Consider the following 23,364-nt stretch of genomic DNA (forward strand, 5'->3'; position numbering starts at 1 on the left):
AGAACGACCGAATTAGAGGAACACGGCAAACTCCAAAGCGGAGTCACTCCAGTTTAAGTCCACTTGGCTGGAGTGACTGTAAAGAGCACTGCCCTGCAAATCCAAGGGATGCAAAGGGGCAGAAGGACAAAAAGAATGAATGCTACAGGCAGAGGTGGGATCCAGCAGGTTCTCACCAGTTCCCGAGAGTGGGTTACTAATTATTTGTGTGTGCCAAGAGGGGGTTACTAATTGGGTCTGCTTTTCCGTTAGAAATTCCATTAGGTCCAAAAATCATAAAGTCCTGTTGTTTCCTATGTGGCTGGTTAGCAAAGGTAGAAAACGGGATTATTCTCCCTGTTGGGCTGTTTTAAAAACATGTTTTAGAAATATGGTAAAGTTCCTTGTTTAAGGAAAGTACCCTTCTTTTGATTTCTAGAAACAAAACTAAGTATTTGAAAGTATTAAGTATTTGACAGGCAGTCAATTAGAGGAGAAGTAGTTGTTTCTGTTGGCAGCAGGCGATAGGACTTACTATAATTAGTTTAAATTATGGACAGAAAGATACCAGCTGGAAATTAGGAACTTTTTTTTTACAGTAAGTTTTTTACAGTAACAAAGAAATTATTAATGCCCTGCCCCCGGAATGCCCGGTCACGCCCCCATCATGCCCCGCCCAGCCCCATTGGCACTACGCCACTGTTTGAAACCCACCACCATGGGAACCTGTTACTAAAATTTTTGGATCCCACCACTGGCTACAGGTTGTCGTTCTTATAGGCTGAAAGCCGAGGATATAGTCCCAGAAGGCAGGAAACACATAGGAGGCAAGCAGGAGGACCACATCAGCTCATCTGGTACCAGCTCCTGGATATTAGGAATAGGAAGGATTTTTTTTTAAAAAAAGGTTTGACTGCCTATATATCAAAACCAAGAAGAGTTTGGATTATTATCCCCCCTTTATCTCCTGTAAGGAGACTCAAAGGGACTTACAACCTCCTTTCCCCCCCGCCCCCTGCAACAAACACCCTGTGAGGTGGGTAGGGCTGAGAGAGCTCTGAAGAATTAGCTCAAGGTCACCCAGCTGGTGTGTTGGTGCACAGGCTAATCTGGTTCACCAGATAAGCCTCCACAGCTCAAGTGACAGAGCAGGGAATCAAACCCAGTTCTCCAGATTAGAGTGCACCTGCTCTTAACCACTACACCGCGCTGGCTCTCAAATCAAGAAACACCACCCTGTGCTTCCAACAGTCTGGTCAACTGGGAGTACAATGAAGCTGTCTTATACAGTCACACCATTTCGGCAGTCTTGGTCAGGACTGGCCAATACCTCCAAGATCCTTGATGGCACTAATTTGCTGTGTATTCTAAACATCTGTAAAGGTACATTTTGCAGGAGGCAACGTCAGGGGAAGGCCTTGGCCCCTGTGCTCTGTGGCTGGACTTCCAGAGGGAACGTTTGGCCACTGGCTGAGATGGGATGTAGGACTAGATGGGCCATGGTCTGATCCAGCAGGGTTCTTCTTATGAACCCGGGACTTCTACAGGGAAAGCAGTCCTCCCTATCTCAAAGGGACTGTGATATTGCTGCACATTGCTATAGGGACAAAAAAACACCCCGCATCAACTTTCACTGCCACCACACCAACATTCCCAATAGGGATAGGAAAAAAAACAGGGAAGCAAGACAAACTGTTACCTCATCAGCAAATTGTGAAGGGCTTGCTGGGGCCCCAAAGGCAAAAGTTGTGTTCAAGAACACAGAACAGGCCATACTTTAAAGGAATTTTATAGCACAGTAAAAATTCAAAAAAAAAATTATGTCCATCGCAACAGATAGGAAAAAAAACCATTACGGGATTTCTTTCAGTTTTTGGAAGAGATGCCACCCCCTTGTCCAGTTCTCAGCATGCAGCTGAGGAAAAAAATGTGATTCCAAACAGCGACGAGTCCTTGGCTTGGGGGAGGGCGTGGGAAAATCAGACTTGCTCGGCGAGATCCAGCACTCTGAATTTGTCCAGATTGTAGAAGCAGGCCTTCACAACTCGGCCCCCGAAGTACCTTCCATTCAGGTCAACCACAGCTAGAAATCAAGTGGAAAACATACCATTAGACACTGCTGTCCGGAGTGACAAATCAGCTATGGAACGACATGGAGCCCGTGGATTTTCTCTGCTAAGAACGGTGCTTCCCCTGAGCATGCAAGGAGTCTTCCACTTAATGCTAGAGGCCTCTAATCCCATGCCAGTTTATAAGGGGGGGGGGGGGACAGAGGAAGAGCTACTCTCGAGCCTTTTTGATCGGGCACCTGTCTTTAAATTTTGCTTGCTCTTAACTTTGTTATTTAAATTTTAAGTAACTGCTGCTGTTGGAAATTTGTTTTAATGGGGTTAAGTTTTAGTTATGTATTTTAAGTTCTGTTATTGGAAACAGCTGTACTGTGAGCCGCCTCGAGCCCTTTGGGGGTGAGGCGGCCTATAAATCTAATAAAGAAGAAGAGGAAGAGGAGGAAGAAGGAGGAAGAAGAAGAGGAGGAGGAGGAGGAGGAGACCACCGAGATTTTCGGGGTATGTGCTTTTGAGAGTCAAAGCTCCCATCGTCAGAGGAGGGAAAGAAAGGTACCAAATGAAGTTGGCTAGTTTATGTTAAGGCAGAATTGTAAAGAAAAAGCCAAGCTGGACAATGTTTGTTGGTGGAAAATGTCATCAAATCACAGTTGACTTATGGCAACTCTGTAGGGTTTTCAGAGAAGTGCAGAGGTGGTTTGCTTGAGAGAACTGTGACTGGCCCAAGGTCACCCAGCAGACTTCATATGGAGGAGTGGGGAATCGAAACTGGTTCTCCAGACAATATCCGACTCCTTATTTTCCCAGTAGGCCAGTGGGTCATTTCATGTGGGGAACCATTAAAAGTGAGATGGTGAACTGCCAGCGTATTCAGCAGTTCACAGAAAAAGGGGAAGCTTTGCACCGTAAATACAAGCATCACCATGGTAACATATAGTACGCATCCACTGTTTAGATAGCCATGTTTAGATATGTGAAGGGATGCCATGTTGGTGAGGGAGCAAGCTTGTTTTCTGCTGCTCCAGAGACTAGGACCAGGAGTCATTGGTTCCAGGTGACGGAAAAGAGATTCCACCTAAACATTAGGAAGAATTTTCTGACTGTCAGGGCTGTTGGACGGTGGAATTCACTGCCTCGGAGAGTGGTGGAGTCTCCTTCTTTGGAGGTTTTCAAACAGAGGCTGGATGGCCATCTGTCAGGAGTGCTTCGATTGGGTGTTCCTGTATTGCAGGGGGTTGGACTTGATGGCCCTCGTGGTCTCTTCCAACTCTATGATTCTTTGATACTGCAATCTTGATCAGTGCATGCCAGACTGGGCGGAGCCATGCCAGTTACATTCTTCACAGTTACATTCTCTTAGAAAGTAACAACCACTTATACTTTCGGGCCTCGAGGCTTTCGAAACAAAGGGCTTTATCATCAGCGCCTTACCTTTTATTGCTGATTCCACCCTCTCAAACTCTAAAAATATTCTTACGGCTTCATCATCAGGAGCGCCTGGAATCTAAAATCAGACACACACAACTGGTACAGAGGATTGCTCAAATTAGACAGAGAGTGCTAAACAGAGCAAGTTCAGCCTGAAGTTAGCTAAGGTACTTTCCCTGTCATAACTGATTCAAGGGTTACAAGAATCACCACTGAGAGGCACTGAATACAGGAATCACATGCAATTATTAAATTTCACACACACAGGAGCATGAGGGGGTAGAATGAACTGGATTCATTCAGATGGCAGGTGAAGAGTCCGACTCTGGATGTTCTTATGCTGAAAACTCCCCACAAGCTGAAAATGAGCCCAGCAAGGAGAAAGGTTCTCCTGCCATTCATTTTACTTGAGATGCCAGTTTTCTGTTTCCAGGAAGTTTTTGACCCAGTGGAGAATTCCAAGATGTTTCCATTTTACTACCTTGATCCCATGCATGGGTGAACCAGTTTTGGAAACAAATGCAGCCCACGGGGCCCCAACCAACAGGGAACAGAAGGGACAATTCATAAGAACATAAGAAAGAGCCTGCTGGATCAGACCAGAGTCCATCTAGCCCAGCACTCTGCTACTCGCAGTGACCCACCGGATGCCTTTGGGAGGTCTCGCTTCATGCTTAGGAATGCATCCATGGGACGATTCAAGGGAATGGGGAAGTTTAAGAGGGTTGCACTATGAACCCTGGTTCATACATTTACTTGGGTCAAAGATTTCAGGCTGTGGCCTACGCTGTGGTGTACTGCTTACTGTAAGTAGAATCCTATCACGTAACGTTTGTACTGCTTAATGCGTCATATTAATTCTTATGCTATGCTTCAGCTCTTTCTGGTAACTGCAGACTTCTAAAATCCTATTGCACTGGTTACGGAATGTTCCATTTTATTGACTGTACTGACTTGCTATGTGGAATCCACCTTGAACCCCTGTGGGACAGGCGGACTATAAATAACATAAATAAATAAAGCCAGAAGATTGCTACGAATAAGGGGGATGAACCAGTTCCTGAGAGAACAGCAAGAAGCAGCCCAAGCCAAGATCAGGCAGTTGTGAACAACCCGGCGCTGGAACGCATTTCTGGGGAAGCGGAGGAAACTTCCCTAGGAAATGCCTACGAATAGGCTTGAATAATGTTTGCCAGGAACTATTTGATGCAACAATGTCTGCTGCCGTTTTGGGCTGGATCCCAAGCAAGTGATCTTGGGGGGTTGCTTCCAGCTCCAGATTCCCATCTGCTGACTCACTGGTGTCATACCCAAGCCAATGTGGGAACAAAATGCTGACTCATCTGACGCTTGCAAGAAACTGAAAAGCACCATCAATGCTACGTGCGTCTGCGAAACTTTCCACACTGTAGGAAGATATCAGATAGGGCATTATTAGTTCCAGAAGAGTCTGCCTTTAAGCATATTCAGGCCCAATGGAATGCTCTCCCAGATGGGAGCGTTCCGTTTAGGATCCTGGGTTTGTGGATGTTAAGGTTGATTTGATGCCTGTGAGATTTGGGGTATTTATCTGATTGTGTGTTTTGCATTTTAAGAACTGCGAAAAAGGAAGGATGAACACTTTAAAAAGGATTTCTCACTTTCTCTTTCCCTCATGCTTTGGGTTTTATAGATCCATGCCTATGTTGGGCATCGGCCAGCTTTTTAAAAAATCACTGTACGGCACCTAATGAATTAATAGCTTACGAACAAAAGGCGTGCTGGGAAATGAGGCTGTTGTTTCTTACCTCAAAGATGACGCACTTCCCGACTTTGCCGTATTTTTCACATTCTTCCTTGGTTTCGCCTTCAAGTTCCTCGTCAACCTCCCCAGCCCCGACCATGTTCTGCAAGATACAGAAGAGAATTCAACTGTGGATACCAATAGTTGGAACTCCCTGTAGAATGAGACCGGGGCCTTGAGGGACATGGCTCAGTAACACTGGGCATGTAAGACGGAGATGTCTGCCAGGCCCACAGTTGAGGGCAGTAATGGTTTTATATCAGCTCACCTCCTTTTTCTTCCTGTTCCCTCTCTCCACCATTATTTGTCTTTCCTTTCCCTCTCTCTGCTGGACTCTATTGGATTAGATCAGACTGACAAATCTTATGCCTCCCTTCTTGTTCCATAAGGCCTTTTCCCATTAAACGCGGGGCAAATTTCATCCTATTAATAAATGAGTGCCCCTATTTGTAATTTGACATAATGAGGGAAATATTAGGGTACCATTTTAGCGAATTTCATTTTTAAAAGATTTTTATAGTAATATGTGCATATGTGGGTGTTTTTACATATCATATACTGTGTTTGCCGTTGGCCACCCTGAGCTTGACTTGTGACGAGAAAGGGTGGGGCAGAAATCTAATAAATAAAAAATAAAGCCAGCACCTCCATCCAGCTGCCCAAACTTCTAAGGCCCCTTCTGCACATGCAGAATGATGCATTTTCAATCCACATTCAATGCACTTTGCAGCTGGATTTTACTGTGAGGAATAGCAAAATCCACTTGCAAACAATTGTGAAAGTGGATTGAAAGTGCATTATTCTGCATGTGCAGAAGGGGCCTAAGAGAAAAGCAGACAGTGCAAAGAGGGAGCTCAGACATTACATCTGTCTAGTACCGCCACCCCCACCCCAATTCGTTCTGAGATGCACCCAGAGGTGGGATCCAGCAGGTTCTCACAGGTTCCCGAGAGTAGGTTACTAATTATGTGTGTGTGCCGAGAAGGGGTTACTAATTGGTGATTTTGCCACGTGATTTTTGCCTTAGTTACGCCCCTCCTCTCAGCAGTCTAGCAGGAGGTGCACCGGCGTGTGTGGCAGCCTGCGCCTGCATGCATTCGTTTCCCACCCAAGGACCGGTGCACCGGCTGCGTCCTTGCCACAGCCCCGCCCAGGAATGCCCCGCCCCCAGAATGCTCGGCCACGCCCCCGTCATGCCCCACCCAGCCCCATTGGCACTACGCCACAGTTTGAATCTCACCACCATGGGAACCTGTTACTAAAATTTTTGGATCCCACCACTGGATGCACCCTAGAGATGGCGGCTTTCTAGGGTTCTGTTCTTATGTTCCATTGCTGGGTCTCCAAGAAGGAGAAATCTGACAAATTGGATGAGCTCTTCCTTCCAGAACTTACAGAATAGGACTTTGTGGATGTACGGACCATTACCACACTAGCTAGAGACTTAAAAACCCAAAAGACGACACACGAACAGAAACACTTACCCTTAACAGCACCACTTTGGTGGGGCACTTCAATATCTCTGTTAAGGGGTTTGAGTCCGATTTCTTGGATGCATCTGCTGTTCAGAAAAAGCAGCAGACGGTTTCAATTCAGATTCTAAATCGCCATTTCATTCAAAGGGCATTCAGCTAGCCTACCCCACCATACACTAGACTGGGCACATTCTGCAAAAGCAAAGAATTTATTACCAGAGACTGCTTTCCGTGTCCTAAAAAAACAATTACCTTTCGTTAAAAACAACAATAGCTAAGAACATCAATGGAAAGCCAGGAAGTCTGTGCCTCCAATTTTACCTCAGCGATAAAGGACCAATGTAGCCTTGGTGTGTGGAAACAGCCCAGATCGTCCTGACAGCTTACTCTTGGGGGGCTACATGGAAGAACGGTTACCTTTGTCAGCAGCATCGCCAACAATGATTTTGCCTCCCCTCTTGCTGGTTTTCTCAACCGACAGCGCCGTGCTCAAGCCTTGCTCATGCTTCCCAAGTCCCTGGCCCTCTCGGAAGCCGTATTTCTGCATTATCTTGTGTGCCACTGTGCCTCTGAAGGGAGAGAACGGAAAGAAGTGCAAGGTGGCAACTGTTGGAAATGGGGGGTTCTGCTGGATCCAAGTGCCAGGAGATGAAGAGACAGCCAACGTGGTAGAACTGGGAATACTGGGCTTCCTAATCCAGCCAGCAATTAAACTTGTTAGGTGACCCAGATTGCTCTCTCTCAAGATAACCTACTTCACAGGGTTGCTGTAGGAATTAAATGGAGCAGGACAGTATCAGGTACACCAGCCTGAGTGCCTTGGAGGAATGGTGGGATAGAAATGCAATAGACAGTTCAGAGTCAGCGTGGCACAAGGGCCAGAGTGTCAAACCAGGAGCTGATATAATCAGGTTCAAATCCCCACTCTGCCACAGAAGTTGACAGATGGCCTTGGGCCAGTCACATGGTCTCAGCCTAACCTACCTCAAAGGGTTGTTATGAAGATAAAGTGGAGCAGAGGCTAAGACTGTAAACAGCTGTGGCTCCCCACTGGGGAGAAGGGCAGGATATACATGAATAACTAAAACAGAACATTCTCTTCAGGGTTCAGCTTTGGAAATGTGGTTTGCTAGGCAGGCTAATCATACTGGACAGAAACAACTCAGTGGATGCCTTTTTACCTTGGAAGACTCTCCAGGGATGTCAGCTTTAAAAGGGGAACTTGGCAGGACACACCCTGATTTATACATAAGCAGTCGGGGAACCGAATACACCTGACAGTTGAAACAGCTAAAGGACAGGTAAAATGACAAGTCTGTATTGCGCACCCACTCATGGAGACATTATGAACTGTCCTAGGAATCAGACTCAAACACTCAAGGAGCTACAGTTTGACTGTGCCACTGTAACAAACTATTGCTTTGGCCAATGGTTCTGAACCTACTTTCACACAAGAACCCCTGAGCAGCACATTTCTCTAAACTGTACCCCAGAGGCATATTTTTTGGGGGGGGGGATGGTGCCCAGGGACAACACCTCCTCCAGGTGCCCCTCCGTGGGTTGTGGAGCCCCGCCCCCCTTGGAGCCTGCCAACGACGTGGGCAGGGCTAAGGGAGCCCAAAGACGACGAGGCAGCTGGTGCCTCATGTTCATGGAGGAAGGGATCTGGTCACGTGGGGGGCCGATTTTGTGCCCAGGGATATGGGTTACCCCATGTACACAGGCAGATACGCCCCTGCTGTACCCCCATATACTTAGAATTGAAAAAAAATAAATTTGAACTTAACTTAAAACAATGTCAAAAGCTGCAGTTCATACAGAAAACACAGAACGGCTACCTCACCAAACTCTGCACATGGGCAGTCTGCACTTGAATGTTCCCAAAGAGGAGGCGAGTGAGAGCCTATGAAAAGGTGCATGTGCACTGAAGACACTTTCATCAAAAGCTAGGAACCAGAAGGTTTCCTCCGAGTTAAATAATGAAGGAAACAAGCATTGCCACTCATCATAACACTGAATTCATTTCACAACTTTTGACTTGTATTTTGTCTTACACTGTGCCTTTTTCCTACATTATATAATTTTTTTGTATACACCCAAATATTCTTACATGAACCCCGGAGGGTACACATATCCCAGGTTGGAAACCACTGGTTTATGCTAACCATATATTCTGCCCCCACAAAGGCCTTGTGGCCAGCTGCTACCTTTGAGCCAGACTGTCTCTCCTCAGCCCTGCGCTGGCATCTGTCACAATAGGTCAGCTTGCTGTGAGCACTCACCCCATGTTCGCAAGGAAGGAATTGCTGGGGCCCGTCGGTGACCGAGGTCGTTCAGGCTCATCGTACATCGGAGGGGGAATGGCTGCTTTGGAAGATGAACTGCGGGGCCTGGACTCTTCTTCGTATGGGAAATTCGGCACAGCTGGAAGGAAGAAGAGCTATTTTACCATTTGGGCAAAAAAGTGTTGGCTTCACCTGAGCACATGTGCTCCAACACAGGACAGGAACATTTCATTGTTAGGCCCATCACTGGCATTACCAGAACAACAGGATCTTTTTGTGTCAGTTACTGCATCTCTCTTCTCCAATTTTGTCTTGTAAATCTCTAAAAAAGATCTAAGTCTGCCTGGGAATTAAGATCACAGGAAAGGCCCTCTTGACCGTTCCTTTGACTAAATAAGCTTGTCTGGCGGGTCCACAGATAGGGCCTTTTCAGTGGCAATCCCACAGTTGTGAAATAATTCCCCCAGGGAGGTGCTCTTGACCTCCTTGCTTTTGAGCTTTGGGGGACAGGAGATGATGGTTTAATTCAGGAAAGGATTCATTTTGTTTAGTTTTTCTGCCTATCAGTAGTATTAACTGTGATTTTAATTCATGGTCTTCTTATGTAGGTTATGTTCTATTCAGGTTGTAAACTTCCTTGAGTTCCCTGAGGTCAAAAGGGTGGCTAATAAATGTTTTAAACAAATAAAATACAGCACCTGGTATGAACAGACAACCCATACACCTCAGCTCCTCAGACCACTATTTTTCAGTTCTCTTCCCTTCTACCCACTGTGGTGTAGGGGTTAAAGTGTTGGACCAGGATCTGGAAGATCCCGGTTCGAATCCCCACTCTACCACATAAGTTTGTTTAGCGACCTCAGGACAGTTGCATTCACTCAGCCCAGAGGTGAAGCTACCAGGGGCCCGGGGAGGTGCACATTGCACCAGGTGTGCGCCTGGGGGGCAGGCGGAAAATCGCCCCTCCCTTTGGACACACACACCTTTGTCAAACAGTGCAGGCTGAAGAAGCGGCCTGTTCCCTTCAGGCTGAAAAAGGCGTGGTGGGAACTACACTTCCCAGGAGACTTTGTGAGCCCCAGGGTCTCATGGGAAGTGTAGTTCCCATAAGGCCGTATTTCCAGCCTGAAGGGAACAGGCCACTTTTCCAGCCTGTACTAAGGTAAGGGGTGGGTGGGGCAGGGGTGGAAAACACAGAGTGCACACCGGGCGCACTCTGGCCCAGCTACGCCTCTGACTCAGCCTCATGCATCTTGCAGGGTTGTTGTGAGGATAAAATGGAGGCAAAGAGATGGGCAAAAAATTATCTATGTCCCCTCTGGAGAGGCAGGTAGAGCACAGAAGTAAAAAAAATCAATACCTCATTCATTTATTTATATTTATTCCTTGCCCTTTACTATAGTCTCAGGGTGGGTTACAATACATCATGGATCCAGCATCACCCATGAGAAATCCGTTATAGCTACGGCGGCTCTGATATCAGCGATGAAGTTTTAGCCAGGCACCGATACAAAGCACCTCAGCCAACTTGGGCAGCTGAACATCATGAGTGGCGCCAGGGGAATCTGGGGAATCTCAAAGTGAATCCAAAAAAGTGTCTAACCTCATGGTCATGAACCAAAACTGGCAGCAATAACTGTGTAGCTAACATAGCCTCCTCTTCTTCAGAACTGGGAAGGAGCTGTACATCGGCTCACGCTTAAAAGCCCTCACAAACCTCCAGACAGCGCAAACTAAGAACATGGATTGACAGAGGTACCCGGTCAAATCTGTGAAAATTGGGGCTATCTCAGCTCTCAGCGAGCCCAGGGCCCTGTGGGACTTAGCTCAGTTCTTCAGGGCTTGGATGCTGGGTATGTTCTGCCAGCCGCAAAGCTGAGGCAGCGAGAATTTTAGCAGATCGGCTTGCCTCTTTTCTCATCTCTTCTCCTCTCTCCCGTTCCTTGTTTCTTTTTCTTCGGTTGCTTCTCTTCTTTCCCGTTTTTTTCTCTTCTCGTCTCAACTCCTTGGAGGACATGCAAATTTTGGGTCACTGGGGCCGTCTCTCTGTGACCATTTACAAACTAACTCATCACAAGAAAATTCAGTATTTTAAAATAGGTACCATATTAGAATGTCCTCTTTTAACTGAAGTGAGTGATTATAGTTTTAATTCTATGTTTTAACCCAGGGGTCTCCAAATGTTCATGGACTACAATTCCCAACATGGCCAATTGGCAGAGCTGATGGGAATGGTCGTCCATGAACATCTGGAGCAGGGGTCTGCAACCTGCGGTTCTCCAGATGTTCATGGACTACAAATCCCATCAGCCTCTGCCAGCTGGAGGGTCATAGGTTGGAAATCCATGTTGTAGCCCATGCTTATATATGTATGCGTTATCTGTTGGAAGCCACCCTGAGTCTGACTCATTTGGGAAAGGCCAGGGCAAAGTAAAGTAAAATTTAACTACATAAAAAATAATAACAATAACAGAAAATATTAAAATGAAAAATGAAAGAGAAGGGAGAGTTTCGATTTATGCCCTGTTTTTCTCAACTGTAAGAAGACTCAAAGGGGCTTATAAGAACATAAGAACATAAGAACAAGCCAGCTGGATCAGACCAGAGTCCATCTAGTCCAGCACTCTGCTACTCGCAGTGGCCCACCAGGTGCCATTGGGAGCTCACATGCAGGATGTGAAAGCAATGGCCTTCTGCGGCTGTTGCTCCCGAGCACCTGGACTGTTATGGCATTTGCAATCTCAGATCAAAGAGGATCAAGATTGGTAGCCATATACACTCCTTTCCCTTCCTCTCCCCACAACAGACATCCTGTGAAGCAGATGGGGCTGAGAGACTTCTTGAGTGAACCGTGACTAGCCTAAGATCACCTAGCAGGAATGGAGGAGTGGGGAAACAAACCCAGTCCTCCAGATTAGAGTCCACCGTTCTTAAACACTAGATAGATTAAAACACAGACCTAGCTGTGTGCCTACATCGCTTGTAAACACATTTAAAACTGCCAAACGGATGCTTGAAACTGTTTTCCAACAGAACACTCTGTTTAAACTTTCTGTATTCTTTTGCCACCTAGTGGCCTCACACGGCCTTTCTCAGACTTCATAAAACCACCTTTAAGTTCCCTTGTATTTCTGCCACAGTTCCACCTCCCTCAGAGAGAAAAGCCAATGTTATTTAATACGGTATTGTTCACAGTCTGCCCTTTCCGCCCCTCTCTGATCTTGCATCTATTCCTCTAGTTCTCTTCCAGCCAGAGGTTAATTGGGTTTAGAAAGAAGAGGGATGGAAAACCTTGCTCCTTTCAGACTTGCAGTTCTTCAGTAGAACAAAATTTGAGTCCAGTAAGCACCTTACGGACCAACAAGAATTCCAGAGTATACGCTTTCATACCTGGAAACTGACGAATTGAGCTTTGGCACTTAAAAGCTTATACCCTGGATATCTTTTGGTCTGTAAGGTGCTTGCCGGACTTGAATTTCATTCTGCTTCTACAGGCTTAACATGGTGACCCACCTGAAACAGTTGCTATGAAGCACTGTTTTATCAAAGGGGGGGGGGGATGCTAAATAGATTGCTTCTCGAAAGCCTCTGCACATCCAATTTTTAAAAAGGAAGCCATGCACAAAAGGCATGACTTTATTTGCTCTTTCACAGATATTATAATTTTCCTTCTTGTAAAAGAGAGCCCTTACAGAAGAAAAAGAGGAAGAGTTTTGATTTATATCCCCCCCCCTTTTTTCTCTCCTGTAAGGAGACTCAAAGGGGTTTACAAACTCCTTTCCCTTCATCTCCCCACAACAGACATCTTGGGGCACAAGAGGGGCTGAGGGAGCTCTGAGAGAACTGTGACTAGCCCAACATCACTCAGCAGGCTCCGTGTGGAGGAGTGGGGAAACAGAAGAAGGATCTGCCGATCGTGTGGAGGAATGAGGAATCAAACTCACTTCTCCAGCTTAGAGTCCACTACACCACACTGGCTCTTTGGACACACCTTCCCATGATCTCTGATAATTTGCCCCACCATAGAAACTAGAATCCCAATTAGGGTAGAGTAGCAGCTGGGCAAGGTTGGTTCCTAACTCACCAGGGGTGGGAGGGAGTCTAGGCTCAAAGAAGTACAGCAGTGGGAAGGAGGTAGAGCAGAGGCTTGCAACGTGTTGCTCAGGAGCTACCTCCAGAATAATTCTATTTACTTCATTTATTACCCTCTCCCAGCTTTCTCCCCCATAGCAGCTTACATAATTCTTGCCTCCATGTCATCTTCACATCAACCCTGTGAGGTAGGGCAGACTGAGAGAGTGACTGGCCCAAGGTCACTTGTGAGCATTCTTGACACAGGATGTGAAGCTTCACGATCCTGATCCAACCACTACACTGTTTAGGCAGAGAGTTACCTCCTCATTTGTGGCATTACACAACCAGGTCACGATTTGTGGCTAGTGAATCTCTAGCACGGGAGTCTGCAACCTGCGGCTCTCCAGATGTTCATGGACTACTATTCCCATCAGCCCCTGCCAGCATGGCCAATTGGCCATGCTGGCAGGGGGTGATGGGATTTGTAGTCCATAAACATATGGAGAGCCGCAGGTTGCAGGCCCCTGCTCTAGAACATGCTCCGGAACCCTCTCTAACACATGCCTCTGCTCTATGGCAGACAACAAGAGGGCTCTCAGCAACCAATGGCATAAAACAGTGTGACAGCCTGCTAACCCAACTGAATTCAGCGGACTTGGATTTACGTACGTTCTTTGTCCTTCTCGACCAAAGATGTCGGAGGTGCGATAGCTGCTCCTCCCATACCTGTAGAAGAAAAAACAACAAAACGTGAAAAAGAAATCTAAGTGACGCATTAGCAGGCTATGAGTTTATTCATCTACTTTATTTATGGAACCCTTTTCTGAGTGAGACTCAAGGCGGATTTGAAGGCAGAAAAAAGGGAGAAGACAACACAGGATTACAGAAGGAGAGAGGTTTGAGAGAATAGCCACACTGCTCCACAGGAGAACAGTCAGATTCGACTCAAGAAGTACACTAAAGATCAACAAGATTTCCAGGTTTTAAGAAGAAGAGTTCAGTTTCATACCCCACTTTGCTGTACCATAGGGAGTCTCAAAATGGTTTACAATTGCCTCCCCCGCTTCCCTCAACAGGCACCTTGTGAGACAGGTGGGGCTGAGAGAGTTCTGAGAGAACAGTGCCTGGCCCAAAGTCACCCAGGAGGCTTCATGTGGAAGAGCGAGGAAAATAAACCCAGTTCACCAGATTAGAGTCCGCCACTCATATGGAGGAGCAGGAAATCAATCCTGGCTCTCCAGATTACCGCCTGCCGCTCTTAACCTCTACACCACTCTAGCTCCACACTTAAGCGAGTCAAAGCTACCTTCTTCAGATAATTACAGAACAATGTGAACAACAACTATCCAAGGAAAGGTATACTACAAACAATACAAAAGGTAAATGCGGGTGGTAAGACAATGCCAGAAAAGCAGGTGATACAATAATCATCGCAGTGGGCAACGATCCTGTCCCAACCAATGACAGCTCTAACCTCTTTTCAAAAATGCCCTCTTGAACATTACTGTTGTATCACTTGTTCATATTATGAGCGCAGAGGTTTCAGTGAGGTTAGCACAGTGCCCAGAGAGGTCTGAGGAACATAGGGCCAGAAAGAAACCCTGAAGTTCCACCTTCCCAGAGCCGCTGCAGGGTCTACATTATACAGCTTCTGGGTTGACATGCCAAACCTCAGGCATTATGTTATTCCTAACCAGAGCCAAGCAAAGTACAAATGAGAAAGTGGGCCAGGCAACAGTACAGTACCACCTGGGTTGGATCACACCCCCTAGTTTCTTTCCCTTCATTCCTTAAAGACTATTTTTTTTCTCAAAACATTCTGAGGAATTCAAATCCAACACACAGAGACCTATGCCACTAAGACAGCATCCAACGAGGAACAACGACGGCATGAGAAAGAACTGGAGGCATAAGGTAGCCTTTCAGTTGCTTTATGCATCAGTCACCCTCAGTCCTAATGGTCCCTTACGCAGTCACTCTGAGCAGTAGCGAAAGGCAAGGAGATAACAGAAGGAGAAGAGCCAGAGGCTTGGAAGTTCACAAAGATCCCCAGCTTTCAAATTAACGGGACTTTCGAGTCAATGCGCTGCCAGGAACACAGAAAAATATGACATTTTTCATTAAGTAGAGTCCTCTGCAGCTACCTCTCAGAAGACCAATATTGCAAACCATTTCCAGTTTCTCACTTGAAACTGGTCTTTAGTGCACTAAGTAAGCAAAGATGAGTCAAGCAGTCAAAGCAAATATGAATACACAGAAGGCTCTCTCATTGCAAGGCCCTCCTTCTGTCTCCTCACATCAAGCATTTGAATAGCACCTTTTACGTTTTCAGGAATCTTCACAACCATGCTCTATTATTATTTCCATTTCAGAGATTCAAAACAAAAGACAGAAGATTTCCCCACCCCACTGCATGACACCAGGGTTTTGCTGAAGCCATCAAGATGTCCTCTCATGGAGTCAGGAGAGGGCTTCTTGTCCTGGATTCCCTAAAAAAGTCCCAGAAAGGAGAGAGGTCGTCTGACCCCCCAATGGCTTAGTTAGGGAAGATCCAGGCCCCAGCCCCCCAAACCTGACCATTTCTTGCATACAAAAAGTCCAAGAGAATGAATGTGATGCAAGGAAGGGGGAAAACTCTATCTGCAGTCAACAGGTTTGGCTTTGTTTTGCAGTATTGGATTCTACAATCACTCAAATATTTCTTACTTCGCTTCCTTCTTTCTCTTTCGTAGTCTTCATCTTCATCGGAATCTGGATCCGGCCGTCTAGAGAATCCACTTGCCTCATGCCTGTCTTTGCGTCTCCTTGCAGTTAAAACAAACAAGAAATGCAGAGGACAGTTCTTTAGCATAAAGACCGTTTCAGGTGAATAGTTGTGTTGGTATGCGGTAGAACATAAGAAACAGCCTGCTGGATCAGACCAGAGTCCGCCTAGTCCAGCACTCTGCTACTCGCAGTGGCCCACCAGATGCCTTTGGGAGCTCACATGCAGGGTGTGACAGCAATGGCCTTCTGCTGCTGCTGCTGCTCCCAAGCACCTGGTCACATCTACAGTCAACTTCAGTAGAAGAAGAAGAGTTTGGATTTATACCCCCCTTTCTCTCCTTCAAGGAGACTCAACAAACTCCTTTCCCTTCCTCTCCCCACAACATACACCTTGTGAGGTTGGTGAGGTAGTTCCAAAGTACTGTGATAAACCCAAGGTAACCCAGCAGGCTATGTGTCGGAGCAAGGAAACAAAACCAAATAAGAGTTCGCCGCTCAGATGGAAGAGTGGAGAATCAAACCCAGTTCTTCAGATTAGGGTCCACTTGCTTTTAACCACTACACCACGCTGGCTCTCAACAACATTTCCAGGATAAATGCTTCTGATAGTCAAAGCTTCCTTTATCAGAGAAGAATCAAATAAAAGGAGCTTTGACTCTCAAAAGCTTACACCCCAAAAATCCTGTCGGTCTTCAAGGCACCACCGGACTCAAATCTTGCTTCCTAGCACAGTACTAGGCAGTACTTTCTAATACAGTTACGCTTTACCTGACAGGACAACTTAAAATAAAAATCACAATAAATAGTAAAAATTGCAATAAAAATCGCAGTAAATAATAAAATAAAATTCAGTCCCTTTGTGCCAGTGACTGCACACTCCTGTCCCAAATTAATATCTGCTGAAGTTATGAGGGGGAAAAAAACCCCAAATTCAGTTTTAATGGCATCTTATGCTTAATAGGTTATACACTAACAGGTCTATTGCTCCTGAATCATGCCCTCACATTCAGACATTCTGATAATTTAACACCACACAAGTATAAGAACATCCATGTAAGAATATTAATGAAGAATATCATCAACACCACATTAACCTGAGCCCTCCGGGGGAGGGCGGTCTATAAACCTAATTAATTAATTAATTAATTAATTAACAACTATAATTAAGACCAGCTAAAACATATACTTCCTGGGAAAATGTATTTAATCGCAGATATTTCCACAGTACTTGGAAAACAGCTTTAATGGCTACAAATTAATGGACTGCATCAAAATTCAAGTACAAAAACACATAATTTCTGTTTCTTGAGTGGGTAAGGTTTATCACATTTTGAAGCAGATTTTGGGATTATGTTTTGGTATTCTTTCCTGTGATGAGATTTTCTACATTCACAGAAGTCAATACATTGCTCATAATACGTTCTCTACACATTCTAAGAAGGCTGTGTGTCTTTTGATGGAACAGTTTCAGCGAATTCTGTTACTGAATAATTTCGTTTCTTGTCTCTCCTTGTAATGAGTACATTTTGCTACAGGTGTTAAAGGATGGGTCTATAATGTATGAAAACTCACTGTGTGGTGAACATGTGAATAAGTGAGATCTCATAAGTGGGTCTGACAAGATCAAAAACCACCCATTTGCATGAAGAATTCCTTAGCTTCCGATATCTTCAACGCAACCCAAATGATTTAAGAGGAAGTCAAACAGTTTTAATGCCTGATAGCCTGAACAACTTACTTTTCTCTTTCTTCTATCTCTTTCTGCCGCTCCAGCTCCCGCTGTCTCTGCCTTTCTTCTCGCTGGCGTTTAACCACTTTCTCATAATCGTTGGGGAACATCGGATCATACTCATCAGCCAGAGGGATCAATACATCACCTGCAGAAAAGCCGCTGGGAACAGGGTCCTGTAATTGAAAAAGTCACGCAAATTGTATTTTTAGTGTTTGTACTTGGTGTGGAAAAAACTGGACGTCCTTATGGAAAACGCACTTTGTTTTCCTGTGACCTTTGTGATGCAAGGTTGTTTAAATACTAATAAAAAAATTTAACTAAAAAAACTTCTAATGGAAGAACAACTCCCTTGCACTCCAATATGAATAATACGGCTGCTCTGCTACTGCTATGCCAGGACGCACATCTGACTTGTGCTGTACGTACAAACGAAAGCAAACAGCACTGCAAGGAAGTATTGGGACCGCTGAATGCTGCCACACTGGATCTGCATCTGAACCATCAGCTTGCTGCTTACAAACAGCATTACCACAACACTGTTCATACTGAGATACTTTCTTGTGAATGGGAGGAATCCCAGTTTTCAGCTTACATTAAGGAGCAGGTCCTTTCTATATGAGCCTCAAAGACATTCAAAGAAATTCTGTTCTGGGTGCCTTATTCTGGAGGGTTACTCAGAAGTAAGGCTTCCCTAGCAGGGAGCCAAGGCTATGGAACTCTCTCTCCCCACAAGAGGTTTATCGAGCACCATCTTGAGGTAGCACATTAAGATCGCTTTAAAGTCTGGGATTTAGTATGTTGTGTTTGTGATGAAATTGGTGATGGTGGGTAAGTGGTGAAGTTCTTATTTCCATGATCTACCTACGGGCAAAGATGCTGAACCAATAACGATCTAACCATGCTCTTGTGTGCATGTCTCAATCGTTTTCTCCTCCAGAGTTGCATGGAGAGAATCATGGAAGAAAAGTCATCAAGGTCTATAACTTGCGCCAGGGCCTTTCTGTTTAGGACTCTGTGATGGAATTGTACTGTAAGTCTAGCAGCATCACATGTACATGTTAAAAGGGTCTTTGATCTCCGGATGGGGAAACCAAAAGGCCAAGGGAATTTACCCAGGACAGGAAGATGCCCAAAGAAGGCACTTCAAAGGCTTTGGGTAACTGCATGGCAGTAATAAGAGTTTTCCTGGAAAGGAGAAACAAAGGATTTTGTCACACTACCATGGACTAAGCTAAGAGAAGCACCTCTTGGCAGGAGGTCCCAACAGAACTGTAAGAATGTACTCAGCTGAGAAATCTCTGTAACAGCATTGATGTTTTATTTCTTTGATTTCCATTTTTCAATAAATTTTTGAGAACTTAACTGGCCTGGAGTCATTGGAGGGAAAAGGACCCGGGATTGGGGCGAGATAGCGTGGCTCTCCCAAGCTTGATCTCAGCCTCAATCATACATGGTAGGAGTGTATTCTCCTATACTCCAGGGTGAACACCTTCTTGGCTTTTCAGCCTCCATCATCATAGACTCTTCTGGCCTGTTCTTTACAGATCCCGCCTCACCTTCAGGCCAGCTGCCACATGCGGTGGGGTGTCCACAATCTGTCGCTCATCGGAAGCGCTGCCTCGTTTCAGGTCAATCACCGGAGCAAGGACTGTGCTCTGCTTTGTCCTCTGACTCTAAAATGAATAAAGCAGAAGTGAAAGAGAAGCAGATGCTGACCCCCAACCTTAGCTGATGCTGCGGCAGAGAAATCTAAATAGGTTTTTTGCACATGCATAAGGACATAAGACCCTGCTGAATCAGACCAGAGTCCATCTAGTCCAGCACTCTGCTACTCGCAGTGGCCCACCAGGTGCCTTTGGGAGCTCACATGCAGGATGTGAAAGCAATGGCCTTCTGCTGCTGCTGCTCTCGAGAACCTGGTCCGCTAAGGCATTTGCAATCTCAGATCAAGCAGGATCAAGATTGGTAGCCATAGATCGACTTCTCCTCCATAATCTGTCCATGAAATATGAAGGACAGTCGTGTTTTGATACACTGCTTTTCTCTTCCTGAAGGAGTCTCAAAGTGGCTTACAATCACCTTCCCCTCCCCGCATCAGAGACCCTGTAAGGTCAGTGGGGCTAAAAGAGTGCTGAGAAAACTGTTACTGGCACAGGATCACTCAGCAGGCTTCATGTGGAAGAGAGGAAAGCAAAACCCGGCTCTCCAAATTAGAGCTCTTAACCACCATGCCACGCTGGCTCTCAATATAAAATAAAGGAACGTGGGTCAGCTCAGTGACGCACAAACACAGGCAAAGATATTTTCCAAAGGTACACAAGACAAGACTTGTTTTTCTTCAATCAAAGGTGTTGTAGAATACTATTTTCTATCCCCATTTCATACAACCTTTTATTTCAAGGCGCTGCTACCCCAAGCCAGCAATAACAGAGAAAGCATACTGACCAAACTGCTGCAGTACCTTTGCTTGGGTAAGTGCGGCTTTTTTAACTTGCAACTGAGACTGCAATAGTTTGAAGTTTTTGGACCAGCCTTCTGTTTTGGAATCACTGGTTTCCACTCCCAGGTCATCATAGAGAGACATTTTCTTTTCAGTTCAGAGCTGCAAGACAAACAAGATGATGTGGATCAAAGAGACAGTCATAGTACTCCAATCTACCTGGGTGCCACTATTGGTTTTTATCAAGAATTTAAACATTAAAAAAAATAAGTTTGACCCTCAACTCCTTCCCCCTCCGCTTGGACAGATTTATGGAGGAGAAGTCGATGTATGGCTACTAATCTTGATCCTCCTTGATCTGAGATTGTAAATGCCTTAGTAGACTAGGTGCTTGGGAGCACCAGCAGCAGCAGCAGCAGAAGGCCATTGCTTTCACATCCTGCATGTGAGCTCCCAAAGGCACCTGGTGGGCCACTGTGAGTAGCAGAGTGCTGGACTAGATGGACTCTGGTCTGATCCAGCAGGCTCTTCCTTATGTTCTTACTTTGCTATTTGTTGCCTAGTACTTTGCTAAATTAGAGGACATTCAACAGGCTATAAAGTAACTTTCACTACACATGTGCTTATTTCACCTGTGTAATTCTCTTGAGTCTAAGTAAGAAACATGGACTATAAATAACACAAATAAATAAAAATATGTGATTCTTGCATCGTTTAATAGGCCATGTTAATATGCATGCTTTGTTTCAGCTTTGTCCCAGATTTTTATTTCCGCCTCCTAGTCCTATTACACTGGCTATTAGATGTCCCATCCTAAACACTACAGCACCTTACACTGTGCACTCTTTCATTGAGAATATCAATAAATGAAATTATCATGGTTTTTGATCAACACAATTGAGATTCAGTTTCCATCAAAGCATTTCAAACAGGATATGCTGGCCAAATATCAACTGATTTTAAATTACAGTACCAGTGTTTCAATATGTTCTATCGTAGGCTGCACTACCCACAAGCCATTCCAGGTTGTCTATCACTAGTCAAGTCTAAAAGACTGACATAAATGCACACTAAAACCCAGAAAGGACAAGCACAGGCAGGTCGCATAATTTTACATTATTTTAAATGGTTTCAGCACCACAGCCTGAAACCACCAATTAGAACGCACAGGTTTCTCTTTTTGGCAGTCTTTTATTTGAAATAAATATACAGCCCTTTCAAAAACAATTGCTTAATGCAGTTGCTTCCTCTGAAGAGGCCTGAAATTTTTCATCTGCACAACAACCTTGAGGGGTAGTGATTGATAAAAGGGCAGCTCATAAACTGTGAACCCAAGTTTCTAACCACTGAATTGCACCAACTGAAGGTTTAAACCTACCCTAGATATGCCAAAAGAGGTAGCTGTGATGGATCCGATAAATGGTCCATCTAGCCCAGCATCCTAAGAAAGTAAGACAAGCCCTGCTGGATCAAACAGTGGTCCATCCAGTCCAGCATCCTAAGAGCATAAAAAGAACCCTGCTGGATCAGACCTATCACTATCTAGTGCAACATCCTAAGAACATAAGACTAAGCTTTGCTGGATCAGATCAGGGTCCATCTAGTCCAGCATCCTAAGAACATCAGAAGAACCTGCTAGATCAGATCAGTGGGCCATCTAGACCAGCATCCAAAGAATGTAAGAGGAGTCCTGCTGGATCACTCCAGTGGTCCATCTATTCCAGCATCCTAAGAGCATATGAAAAGCCATGCTGGATCAGACCAGAGGTCCATTGAGTCCAGCATCCGATTTCCAACAGGAGCCAAACAGGTGCTACAGGAAAGACCACAAACAGCCCCCTAGTTAATATTTTTCTAAGCTAAATAGATGATTCATAGTGCAGTCCTAAAGAGAATTAGTTCAATGTAATCCCGTTCGTTTCAATGGGTTTAGACTGCAGTGATTCTCTTCAGGATTGCCCTGTGCCACACAACATCATTTACAGTCCACCCCTAAGTGGTGGAGAAAGTAGCAACCCTGTTTACATAGCCACACAGCATTAGAAGTGTATGTGTTGGGAGGAGAGGTTGTGGCTGTAATTCTGAAAGGCACTCTGTACATGCTCAGAATACTCCTTTCGTCGAAATATTTTAAATATACACACACTGAAAAACGTGGAAAACTCTCCATGCTTTTTATAAAGTTGGGCCGCTTTGCAATGAGGACGAGGTAGGTAAAAATAAATTAACCAGAATAAAAATACATTCAATCTGCATTCTCTGCTGGGTAACCCCTCACATTTCCACTAAAGCCACCCCCAGACTAGTTATCCTACCCCCCCCCCCTTCGTTCTCATCATACCCTCTGAAATGTACCGTCCCGCTATAACTTCACTTCGCAAACTGCGAAGGCCCGTCTCACCCTTCCTTACTAGGCCTCAAAGCCGGGGTCTCGCGTAGCTCCCGAAGCCGCCCGAAGTGCCTCCTGTTCGGCCAGGGCAGGCCGCTCACGTCACCAGAAGCGGCCACCAATCAGCCGCATGGAGCGAACCGACTGCCTCCGCTCGCTCGCGCTGGGAAGACGACTGCTACGCAAACTGTGTACCGGCCAGGTGGGCGGAGCTAAGCGGAAGCCTTCCTGGCCGCCAAAGACGTAAGCAGGCGAGGGGAAACCTAGGGAATGGGATACGTGAAACACCATATAGTAAAACTATGACGGTTCCTTCCGCGTCAAAGAAGTCTAAGCAAAAACCATAACGGTCCCGGCGACGTTTGCGCAAACTGAGTTACGTGGAAAGGAAAGCTCTCTGGCGACCCCTAAAGGCGCCCGGCCGAAAATACACCAACAATGGATGTTGGTGTTGAATATATATATTCCAGACATTTTAAGCTTTGCAAAAATTATTATGATGTAGGTTGCATCTTTCATGTCGTCTTGTTTTTTCCTCTTCTGGGCCTATTTACATGCACACTTTCATATGCACTTCGTGCCTCTATTTAAGGGCATTCTAGGCCTCCGTAGTTGATACATCAGTCTTCTGTTTTGGCTGCAAGAGGGCTACATAACTCCCCTGCAGATGAAAAGCTTTTTCAATGTGTGTCTGCACAGAAACCCACTCAATGAACTACAGTTGCCAGTAAGTGCAACTCTGTATTTACTTGTGACTGTTCCATTCCGATCAGGGTTTGTGGCTCAGTGGCAAAACATCTTCTTGGTTTGCGGAAGTTCCCGAGTTCCACCCTCAGCATTTCCAGTTCAAAAACGACCAGGCTGTAAGTGATGTGAAAGACCTCCACCTCAGACCCTGGAGAGCTGCTGCCAGTCAGAGGTGACAATATTGATCTTGACCAAGGATC

The 23,364-nt window shown here is 45.4% G+C and overlaps 1 protein-coding gene across 9 annotated transcripts; it reads right to left on the reverse strand.

Moving 5' to 3' along the window:
- Window positions 1–1,752: 1,752 nt before the first annotated feature.
- On the reverse strand, window positions 1,753–22,733 carry RBM17 (RNA binding motif protein 17). 9 transcript variants are annotated; one of them, XM_048501829.1, is made up of 13 exons: window positions 22,440–22,728; window positions 20,034–20,190; window positions 19,145–19,261; window positions 17,595–17,761; window positions 15,797–15,894; window positions 13,760–13,816; window positions 10,926–11,021; window positions 9,014–9,155; window positions 7,149–7,300; window positions 6,741–6,814; window positions 5,261–5,359; window positions 3,477–3,549; window positions 1,753–2,062 (listed from the first exon to the last, which is right to left on the reverse strand). In XM_048501829.1, exons 2-13 carry the CDS (start codon window positions 20,160–20,162, stop codon window positions 1,959–1,961), a joined length of 1,308 nt encoding a protein of 435 aa, XP_048357786.1. In that variant the 5' UTR covers window positions 20,163–20,190; window positions 22,440–22,728; the 3' UTR covers window positions 1,753–1,958. The 9 variants fall into 9 exon arrangements, with proteins under 9 accessions (XP_048357786.1, XP_048357785.1, XP_048357783.1 ...); XM_048501828.1 differs by having other exon boundaries at window positions 6,741–6,817; window positions 22,430–22,727; XM_048501826.1 differs by having other exon boundaries at window positions 6,741–6,817; window positions 22,440–22,725.
- Window positions 22,734–23,364: the final 631 nt, after the last annotated feature.

Source organism: Sphaerodactylus townsendi, linkage group LG06, assembly GCF_021028975.2.
Source record: "Sphaerodactylus townsendi isolate TG3544 linkage group LG06, MPM_Stown_v2.3, whole genome shotgun sequence".
In the NCBI taxonomy this organism is placed as follows: Eukaryota; Metazoa; Chordata; class Lepidosauria; order Squamata; family Sphaerodactylidae; genus Sphaerodactylus; species Sphaerodactylus townsendi.

Coding starts and splice junctions, on each gene's coding strand:
- RBM17 (XM_048501828.1), bottom strand. CDS start 20,162: ATGATGACCTGGGAGTGGAAACCAGTGATTCCAAAACAGAAGGCTGGT. Junction 7,301..9,013: donor TCCTTCCTTGCGAACATGGG/GTGAGTGCTCAC, acceptor CTCTCCCTTCAG/AGGCACAGTGGCACACAAGA. Junction 6,818..7,148: donor TGGCGATGCTGCTGACAAAG/GTAACCGTTCTT, acceptor TTTTCTGAACAG/CAGATGCATCCAAGAAATCG.